Below are 10,577 nucleotides of genomic sequence, written 5' to 3'. Positions count from 1 at the left end.
CAGGAACACTGGCATTAGACACAGGTATTAGAGGAACTAGTTAATTAGTTTGACAAGTCTACAGGTATTAATAACAACTGCTAAGTACCTCTCCCCTCTCTCAAATTTCAGCTGGCAGCAGGAAAAGATTGCTGGGTTTTTCTTTTCATGATTCATGTGACTCGGACATCCTCGGAGCACAAAGCCGAAGGTGTATGCGATTCTCCTAAACTGCGGGAATGGCAGGTGAGTTCTGCGCGTCACTGTCACTCCCTTCCCTTCAGCAGGGCCTTGATTCCGGACTGAAGACACGTGCCCGTAGGTACCTGCTCAGCTTTGTCTTCTGAAGGGAAGTTTATACTGTAACTTGCTCTGGCACTTGATTTTCAAAGCTTTGTTGCTGCAAGGTCTGTTTGAGGGTAACTTCTGCGCTAAGCAGAGGATGTTCTGGGGGGAAATTCCTGTGACTTCAGAAGACACCATGCAGAACTCCAGCGCAACCCTTTGGGTTTAACTGCTCTTTCAGAGACGTGTTGGGCTTTGCGTGACCGCAGCTGGTGTAATCCCCGCTATCGGAGCGGTAAGCATGGAGCAGCTGATGGGCATGCAAAGATGCATTAAAACCCTGCCAAAGGAGAACAGCAATGACAATCTCTCTGCTTTTTCAAGCTTAAAATGAATTGAGCTAGGCACTGCAAAGAGGTTCTCTCTTGTTCACTGGTAAAACGAGTATTTTCAAACCAGTTTTTAAAACGTTGCCTTGCAGGGATACAGCAGCCAATGCAGTTCCCTGTGGTCCCAGCCATGCTAAAGATGCTCTTGTTCAGCCCATCAGCGCTCGCTCACGTCACTGCTTTGTGGTCTCAGACTACAAATAAAACCCTCTTAATTTAATTATGGCACTTCTTTTGCATAAGTTAGATTTTACATTTACTTCTTCTTCCAAGATTCTACGTAAACTGTTGTCTGACAGGCAGCTTACATTTCCAGATCTGACTTAGTATGTCACTGCTGCACTTGACGGTAGGAGACAGACTTGGAAGCATAACTGATGATGTCTGCCTAAGGGTGCATGGTGCCGTAGGCCTTAATCCATCCTTGCCATCCCCTTCTTCTGTTGTTGCTATTGTTTCCTTCTGAATTGCCTTTACAATGGTAGCGGTCACATCCTCCCATCCTGTCTCCCCACCCCAACCTCACTGAATTTATGACACTAGCATCGATAAAAGTGATTTGGAAGAATCTTCTCCAAGGTACTTGCCCTAAGCATGTGCCTCGTTGCAACGCGGCGCTCCCGGTGTGCTCCGCGGGCTGTCCCCGGGCAGGGGTAACAGGACCGTGTAACCGCCGAGCCCGAGCGGGGCAATAGAACACGAGCCGCAGAAGGGAAAACAACCCTGCAAGGGAGATCATACGCTTACGCACTTGCAAAAGGTAGTTTAGCACTGACGGTGGGAAGAGCTACTTCATGGGTTTTAAAACACAGGCAGTAACAGTATGTGTGCAGGGGGACAGGGTATCGGGGCATTCCAGGCACACTGTAAGTCATCGGAACTCCTCTAGGACATGACGGTAGCGCCAACTAGAGCCCCGCGGCCTGGTCGTCGCTGTGGACAGAGCTGAGTTCAGTCAGCCTGACTGCTTTGTCAGAAGCTCAGCCTGGGTCCTGAAATACCTCTCGTTCATTCACAGAAGACAGAGGGTGTCTCCCTAGGCATCTTTCCCTCCTCCCTGCCAATGGCATCAGGACGGAAGCAGGAAAACTGTGATGTCCAAACAGCTGTTTCTGGCATCCTAAGAACATATTTGTTGAAAATGCAGAGGTGCTACAGGCCACTTTATTTGGTGCTGACCATGACATGACACTGATTCGTCCCTGTAAACCTTTTTCTAAGTCCAGTGCTAAAGCAGCACCTGGCACTGCGCAGAAAGTACACGAGTCCTCTGCAAACAATGGCCCTTAAAAAACCCCAGCAAACACTTCCATTATTGACCACTGGATTTAATCAATCTAATGGAGCATCTGCTTTTTAACTGCCCTTCCTCCAGTGAAATATAAAGGCTCTTGGCATCCTCATCGTGCCACGTAACAGCAAGTTCCATGCTGACTGCTCTTCACGCCTCTCCTTCTGTTTTACAGATCTGACACCAACACACATCAGCTGGCAGCCCTCGGCAAACGCAGGCACCCACCACACCGACAGATATGGCAGCACGGAGATGGTGGTGAGGCGAGGACAGGCCTTCGCTATTACCCTGTACTTCAACCGGCCGCCGCAGCCTGGGGAGAGCCTCGCCTTTGTCGTTGAAACTGGTAACTCTCCCCCAGCTTAAGACAGGCCCTCCCAGAACTGTCACCTTTATCCCTTTAGTTCCCTTATTCTACTTGGACACGCAATTTCTCTTCCTGCATTTTTAATGCTTCACCCCCAAAGTGTTCGTTTCAAGCATGAGGTTAACACTCAAATGTCAACCAATTGCCTCTTCTTCCTGGTAGGACCATCCCCCTCTGAGTCTCACCGCACGAAGGCAGCGTTTAACCTCTCAGAGGTGGGGGCCAACGGCTGGAGTGCTGCCCAAGGACCCAGTGAGTCCGGTTACGTGAGCTTCTCTATATCCAGCCCAGCCAATGCCGTCATCGGACGATACAATCTCATCCTCCAAGTGACCTCAGGGAATAAGATCTTCTCCAGATTTCTGGGGCAGTTTGTGCTACTCTTCAATCCCTGGTGCCCAGGTAAGTTCCAACGCCTGCGCTCCGGAGCGCAGCCAGCCTCTTCGCCTTCCTGTCTGCAGGGTGAGCTGTCTCTCTTTGGGTCACCACCAGCAGCATCTCAGCTCTCTCTTCACAGATCTGGGTTTACTACATCAAAAGCAGCTGCCGCGCTGCCCCACCTGCACTTTTACCCTGATTAAACATGCCATAGGGGGTGACATAATAGACTCTTTCTGTGGGGCTGAGCAGATCAGCCTCATCCACAGGGAAAAGTGAAAGACCTTCACAAGCGCAGGACCTTCTCAAGCCTGGAAACAGGCATGCTGTAACATCCTTGACTTGCACCTACATCAAAAACTGCTCTTGATGTTAACTGCAACGACAGCAGCTCAACTACCTATAAAAACTGACAAAGGCCTGTTGTGAAGACTGGCACGTTCCACATCCTCCACGGGTTGGAAAGGGACATCTCTTGCTGCTCCTTTTGTGACTGACGCAGAAATGCAGAAGATCACTGCAGAAATGCCCTTTCCTAAACTAAGATTTTGCAGATAGGCAATAGTCTAGAAACCTCAGTTAGCCTTAAAACATGTCACTCCAGAGTTAAGGGAGCTCTTAAAGCAGCAAAGACTAAACACCTTATGAAAGAAAAGTAACCAGAGTCATCCGCTATTGTCTTTCGAGACCATATGTTAGTCAAGGGCCACTAACAAATACGCTAAGAGCAGAGGTGAAAAAAGCTGCTAATTAGCTCAGCATGTCTTGTAAGACAGCAACAGCTGGAGTATGTTCAGGACACTCAGGCTGCCCCTGCACAGATCGTCCTGAGGTTAAAAACCTTCCCAGAACCTCCTGGAAGATCACCTGTGGTGTCAGCTCTGACTGATGGGAACACGCTGCAGGGACTGAGGTGGTTGAGAGCTCCTGAACTGGAACACCAGAGTAGCAGTGGTATTCGCACTCGTGAGGCCAGAATAACCGTTCCTGGGGGAAACTGAGAAAAATTGAGCTGCACCATTCCAGACTGAAACTAATGGTTTTGCAGAAGACCCCTGCAGATTTACCAGACAATGCCATGACCTCTGCAAACAAAAGGGACTAACTTTACAGTAGGATGCTGCTGAGTAAGCTTCTTCAGAGTGGAATAGCTCCCTGATCCTAACGCACAGGAACGCATCCGGTTTGAGGGTCGGTGTCACGGCGGAAGGGAAGTAGAAAAGCAAAGGATAAATGGCAGATCTGGTCTGCAGATACGGTTTCACATTGGGAACTTACCCATTAAGCTGGAAAAGACAGGAATTAACTTGAATTGTTATAGCAGTAAAGAATTACTTCCATGGAATTGGTCAGGACTAGAGAGGAAAGGAAAAGCACTGGCTTGGGTAAAATCTAAGAGTGGGCCCTTCAGTGCCATCTGAAAAAACACAGGACAAACGGTTCCTTAGCAACTGATGTGCTGATGTTACGCAGCACTGCCCATACGCAGGGGGGCTGGGACACCACACAAATAACTGCCTGACCTTTGGCACTGGGGTATTGGAGAAGACGTTAAGATACAACAGTACCAAATAGAAGAAATAAAAATCATTGCAATGGCAGAATTACCAGCTGAAAATCAGAAAGAATGTGAAAGTCCTTGTAAATTGAAGGATGAGAACCAAAGTGAAATGGCACTGAACAAAGCAAATGCAAACCACAACTGACTAAGAAGAAACAGGTACTCAGGTGTAAATGTCAGTGCCGTTGTATGAGGTGACAAGATCTCAGTTGGAATTTTCTTTCGGTTCACCTTTCCTGAACAGGAATTACGAATTAGAACCTATTCAGTGAAGGGTTACCAGGATCACTGAACACATGAAGAGCCTTTTGGACATGAGAAAGTTTCTAGTTTAGCAAGTCAAAATCTGAGATACTTGCAAGCCAGCCTCTGATAATCATGGAATTGTTTATGCTGGAAAAGGCTTTTAAGATTGAGTCCAAGCTAACGTTAATCTTAACCTAACGCTGCCAAATCCACCACTAGACCATGTCCCTGAGCTCTGCCTCTTAACCACCTCCAGGGATGGTGACTCCACCACTTCTCTGGGGAGCCCGTTCCAGTGCCTGACAGCCCTTTTGGTGGAGAGATCTTTCCTCAAATCCAATCTAACCCTCCCCTGGCACAACGTGAAGCCACTTCCTCTTGTCCTGGGCAGGAGGTACTAATGCTACTGAAGGAAAATTCAGTTAACTGCTAGAACGAAGAGTGCTGACTGAAGTAAACGAATGATCACGCACCACTTATCCACAGCTGGCAAGTGAACACGTCAACTGTAAAGCATAGGGGATAAAAGCAAATTTTGTAGAACGTATCTTTTCCCCACGTCTAATGCTTGCTGCTTGTCTCCGTGGCAAAGGTTATGTGACGTTACTGCGGGCGTATCTTTAGGAAGCTTACCTGCACGCCGATGACAAACCTGCGTCCTGCTTGTTTCGTACTATGCAAGGACAAACTTCCACTTCAGGCTGAGAACACAGAACACACACTAACTTTGCATTTCTGTATTAAAAGGAATTAATTTAATCAAGGAGTAGGTCCACGGTGGTCTGTCCTCCCATAACTGCCAAAAGGAGGACTACTGTGGCTGACTGCAGGGTCTTTGCTCCTCGTTTCTAGAGAGGAAGATAAGAAGGGTGTGTTACTGTTCAGCCATACTTGAAAACATTTCTTGTGCTGTGCTGCAGGGTTTTTCCTCCTTTTAAACTAATGTTACTCTTGCTCTGAGTTACTGATAGGAATAGTTTCATTATAAGACAGCTCTCAGTATGCCGATTCAAAGATCTGGCTCTAGAACATTCTAACTGAGAGCATGCGAATCTCAGAGAACAGATGTTACTCAAGTGACTACAGAAGGACATTTAGGTCGCTCAGAATCTTGAAGCCACAGGGCTAGAAGGGTCTTAGAAAGTTACCTAGCCCCACCCCATGCTCTAAGGCAGGCTCAGTGCGCACTTGGGTCACTCCTGACAGATCTTGAATTCCTGCTTTCCGCTCAGCCATCAGGGAAGCTCCAGTGCCACCCCCAGCAATTCACTCCAATAAAACCCCAACCTTTCCATTAGAATTCTTCCTATTAACTAACCAACCAGCACACAACCTCTCATCCTACACATGGCACACACCAAGAACAGGTTTTCTCCTGCCCGCCCCATCCTCTTCACAAGCATTTCTGGAATCGATTGCCATGCCTTCTTCATTCCTCACACCCTTTTTTTCCTACCTTAAACAATTCTGAGTTCATTCCTAAGTTATGTTTTCTTCCTAAGTTATATTTTCAGGATTACTGAACATTCTCAGTGCTCATCTCCTGCTTTCCAACTGGTCCCCACCTTGAAGTGCAGCTCCTAGAACTGCACACAGCTCTCCAGGCCCATGCTGACCCAAAAGCTTGGGAATCAGCAGTGATGATATCATTTAAAAAAATAGTAAGTGAAGCGTGGACAGCCACTCCAAGACTAGATTTATATCCCGGGATAGAATTTTTAAAATAAATTACACAATCCTTTCATTTGCAGAAAGCAAAGGCTGGGAAGTTCCTATAGAAAGTTGACTCAGTAAAATGGAAAAGCTGAATTTTATAGAGATTTCCTGAAGCTTTCAGAAAATAAATTTCAAACATTCTGAGTTTAAACACAGAGCTGAGTGGATTTTGCTACCTAAAGACTGCTCAGAACAACCCAACCACGGCTGGGAAGCCTGTGCTTTCCAAACAGCTACACACTGTGCCCCAGATGAGGGAAACCACGTAGCTGCAATCACAGCGAATGGTTGAGCAGGCTATCCTAACGTTTCTGAGAGGACCTGGAGCAGGAGAGACCTTCGTTTAGGAATGTTAAAACAAGACAAACACAACTGGAAAGCAGGGAAAAATGTCACCTGTGTGATCCTTCTCAAACGTCTGTTCTACCTCCGGCTACACCGAAAAGGCAGAGAAATCCAGTGAGCCAGGCTGGGCCTTTCTCCGTCTCCCCCCCAAAGCCACAACATGCGGAGAGGGGACATTCAGATGCTGCACAGGGGCTATACTAAAATTAGGGGAAAAGGTTAATGTAACACAGGTTTCCAGCCCTGCCCCACCCCACAGCAGGCGTTCCCACTGCGTGGTACCTGCAACGATGCCTTTTACAAAGGCCGGGTTTCCCTTCCCTAAACCCAGACACAAAGGTTGCTGAGGGGTTGCTCAGATCGTCAGCTCCAAGGGTAAAGGCACATCCAACTTGGCTTTCAGGTGACGATGTCTACATGGCTAATGAAAACGAGAGGCACGAGTATGTTCTAAACGAGAATGGAATAATCTTTGTGGGCAACGCAAAGTACATTGAAGCAAGAGGATGGTACTACGGACAGGTAAGGTGTAAGGAATTCATTTGGGCTTTTACTCTGTCTCCAGTAGCGTTTCCTGTGATCACTGTTTGCCCCTCTGCCAGGCATGCCTGTTTCTGTGCCAGCTGCCCAAGCCTGGCCAGCCTCGCACCGTTTGCTCAGGGGGTGCCCAAGGGCCTCGGTGTGCGAGGTGGCCCAGCGCAGCCCCGCAGCCAGGACCGACTGCTCACGAACGAGTGTGGGCGGCACCTGTGCCCGAAGCACCCAGAGCACAAATGCCAATATACCTGTGCGGCCCCATCACACCCACTGCCGGAAGCAGGGCCAGGGCTGACCGTCACAGAATCACGGGTTGGGTTGGACGGGACCTTGGAAGGTCCCTTAGCCCAGCCTCCATGAAACGAGCAGGGACAGTTTCAACTACATCAGCCCCATCCAACCTGACCTTGAGCGCTTCCAAGGACATCCCTCTAGGGAATCCAACAACCGCAGTCGCACTATGCCTGGCAGGTTCAGCTTTACTGCAGTCATCAGTTCTGCCAGGTTGGGACTTGACTTAGAGTCAGCCTTGTCTTCAGGCAGCACTGCAGCGCACACTGCACGCTCCTGGCTTCACGCCTCGCTGCCCCGTCACCTTTGGGCTGGAGTATCTTAGAAAGGAGGAACTGGAGTAGAATCTGCTCTAATTCTGTTTGTGAAACGATCTATTGTCTTAAAAATGTATCTTATCTGATCACAGTTTCAGGATCAACTTCTAAACATCTGTCTCACCATGCTTGATCTGAGCCTGTACTATCGTCAGGACTCAGCCATTGATGTATCCCGAAGAGGAGACCCTAAATATGTGGGCCGAGTAATCAGTTCTATGGTAAGAAGTGGACAACTTCATCTGAATTCCATGTGCTTAAGCAGAAGGCATCAGCTATACTACTGCGCCTCCGCCTCCTGCACCTTAAGCAGTACAGTTAACCAGGTACGGTACGTTGCACACAACTGACTTTGTGCATTCTGTCCCCTGGACTATTTTCAGATCAATGGAAATGATAATGATAACGGAGTTCTCCTGGGAAAGTGGCAAGGAAGCTTCCATTCACATGAGAACCCATCCCGCTGGGACGGCAGCGTGGTTATCCTCCAGAAGTGGCGCCAGGACAACTACAAGCCTGTTCAGTATGGCCAGTGCTGGGTTTTCGCAGGCGTGATGTGTACAGGTGAGCTTTAACTCTACAGGACTGCGGTGAAAGGGAGGCATTTGCGAGCCCTGGTTTTATCAGAACGACGCAGCGATCAATCCTGCAAGAGGAACAGTGCTCTGCGGGCTGCACATGCTGAAGAACCACGGAACGTGTGGACACTTCACCTGGTTTCTCAGCTCCCACTGAACTAAAGCTCTGCGTGTTATTTGTGTTTCCTTGGTTTTTAAATGTATTTCAGTTCTGAGGTGCTTGGGGATTCCAACTCGTCTGGTTTCAAATTTCAACTCTGCCCACGATGTGGATAGAAACCTGAGTATTGACAAGTACTACGACAGCTCGGGGAAGAGTCTTAATATCGGCAAGGATTCCACATGGTAAATACAGCTTCTTTGCATTCCACCAGTAACTACAGAGAGGATTTACGAGACTGAGAACGTGAACACTGGTAGTACGAAAGTAACTGAGTGGACAAAATTTAATACAGTATCTAAATCAATATACTAGACATCCATTTGGAAGGAAAGTGTGCTTCACGGCTTTGAGATAAGTCCCTTCAAACAACCAACCAGCCCAATTTTTTGCAGTCCCTGACCAGAAACAAGTTGCAACCTTCCTTACAAAGTAGGTTTCCATTGCCAAGATACCAGATCCAAAGTTCTTGTAATTACAGACACCTAACCAGTTTGTTCCTATCATGCAGCCATTACTGTCCATGCTCTTGACTGGTTTACTGCTGCCATAACTTTCTCTCCTTGCACATCCAAAGCCTGTGTTTCTTGGCCTGCCATCTTCCCCAGATAGATGGCAACCTCTCCGGGAAGCTTTCCAACACTCTAGCTACACCTTCCCTAGCTGAAGAAGAGAGACCAATGCCAGCCCTCGCCAGACTGGGCCACTGTACACTGCAGCCCAGTGCTGTACACTGCAAGTGATCCATGATTGTCAATCAAGCCCCAAAACTTGAGTAGCCAAAGAAACATGATATTCTTATATTATACCATTCTGTACTTTAGTTGCCCTCCAGTTTTGAAGTCTTCACTTTGCAGAAAGTGAACTAACTAGGCTCAAGGGCACCTCCTCTACCTCAGCCTCTGTGCACAGCAGGCTTTACCAAAAGTCCCATCTCTGCTCAGGCTGCTTCCTTTCATTGGTGTGCGTGGCTGAAGGACACGGGAAGTCTTACACCTCTTAATTTCCTCAAAAGTACTAGTGTCCCAACAAAATTCAGCCAACAGATCTTTTCTGCGTTCCCCACATTTTACCAATCTCTTGCGCTAACCTTTCCTTTAGAGTTCGTGGAACTCATTGCTGCTGGATGCTGCTGAAAACAAAGCTACGCAGTGGTTTTAAAGAGAACAAGAGAACTCTGACTGTTACACCCAGTGGTCTCAACGTAACATCTAATTCAGAAAGTCCCTAATTCTCCGACTGCGAGAAATCGTAGAGCAGATCAGGGGAAGGGGCATTCTTGCCACGTAGTGCTCTTACCGCTTTTCTGAACATCTGCTGCTCACCACAGATGGACTGTGGGACTCTGAGCATTCTATCAGACCCTCTACTGCGGGGTTTAGTTTCTGTTTAAATGAAGCATTTCCCACGTTTGAGGGTTACTGAACCCAAGCACTGCCTATATCCAAGGCTTAAGCCTCTCATCTGCAGTTCATATTGCTCGCAGGGGAGGCTGCTGCGCTCTCCCCCTTCACGCACTGAGCTCCCCTCCTCGAACCAGGCAGTACACCCCTGCTGCGAAAGAGGCACTGAGCCGCTGACACTAGACAGAGGGTGTCACACCTTAGAGCGCCTTTAAAAAACAAAATTCCCCACTCCGACCCTGCTTTCTAGACATTGTTCTTTGTCTCCAGGGATTATCACGTCTGGAACGAAAGCTGGTTCGTTCGCCCAGACCTGGGAACATCGTACAACGGGTGGCAGGTTTTAGATGCGACCCCACAGGAGCAAAGCAAAGGTAGCAGTGGAGGTTCTTAGCTCGACTTCACATTCCTTCTCCAAACTGAGCGTGACTAATGAAGTTTGACTTTTCCGCCCCCCATCACAGGATTATTTCAATGTGGCCCTGCATCTGTCACAGCCATCAAAGAAGGTGATGTAGACTTGGATTACGACACTTTATTTGTATATACGGAGGTGAATGCTGACTGCAACAGATGGATTGTATACAACGACGGAACTAAGAAAAGAGTTTATTGTGATACGGAGATAATTGGCAGGTTTATCAGCACCAAAGCTGTGGGCAGCAACTCCCGTGTGGATGTCACCTGTAATTACAAATATCCAGAAGGTAAGGGAATTACCACAACTGATC

The 10,577-nt window shown here is 48.0% G+C and overlaps 1 protein-coding gene across 1 annotated transcript in view; it reads left to right on the top strand.

Moving 5' to 3' along the window:
• Nucleotides 1-218: 218 nt before the first annotated feature.
• Nucleotides 219-10,577, top strand: part of LOC104516080 (protein-glutamine gamma-glutamyltransferase 6-like) — a 15,016-nt gene continuing 4,657 nt past the window's right edge. The window contains exons 1-9 of the mRNA XM_010160286.1: nt 219-225; nt 2,120-2,293; nt 2,477-2,716; nt 6,964-7,082; nt 7,798-7,926; nt 8,089-8,269; nt 8,493-8,628; nt 10,117-10,220; nt 10,311-10,553. Coding sequence (XP_010158588.1) covers nt 219-225; nt 2,120-2,293; nt 2,477-2,716; nt 6,964-7,082; nt 7,798-7,926; nt 8,089-8,269; nt 8,493-8,628; nt 10,117-10,220; nt 10,311-10,553 — 1,333 coding nt within the window. The remainder of the gene's footprint in view (nt 226-2,119; nt 2,294-2,476; nt 2,717-6,963; nt 7,083-7,797; nt 7,927-8,088; nt 8,270-8,492; nt 8,629-10,116; nt 10,221-10,310; nt 10,554-10,577) is intronic.

The sequence above is a fragment of the Eurypyga helias genome, unplaced genomic scaffold (genome assembly GCF_000690775.1).
Source record: "Eurypyga helias isolate BGI_N326 unplaced genomic scaffold, ASM69077v1 scaffold16421, whole genome shotgun sequence".
Lineage (NCBI taxonomy): Eukaryota > Metazoa > Chordata > Aves > Eurypygiformes > Eurypygidae > Eurypyga > Eurypyga helias.
The sequence above is the reverse complement of the archived record's forward strand: the minus strand, read 5'-3'. Positions and strand labels throughout refer to the sequence as shown.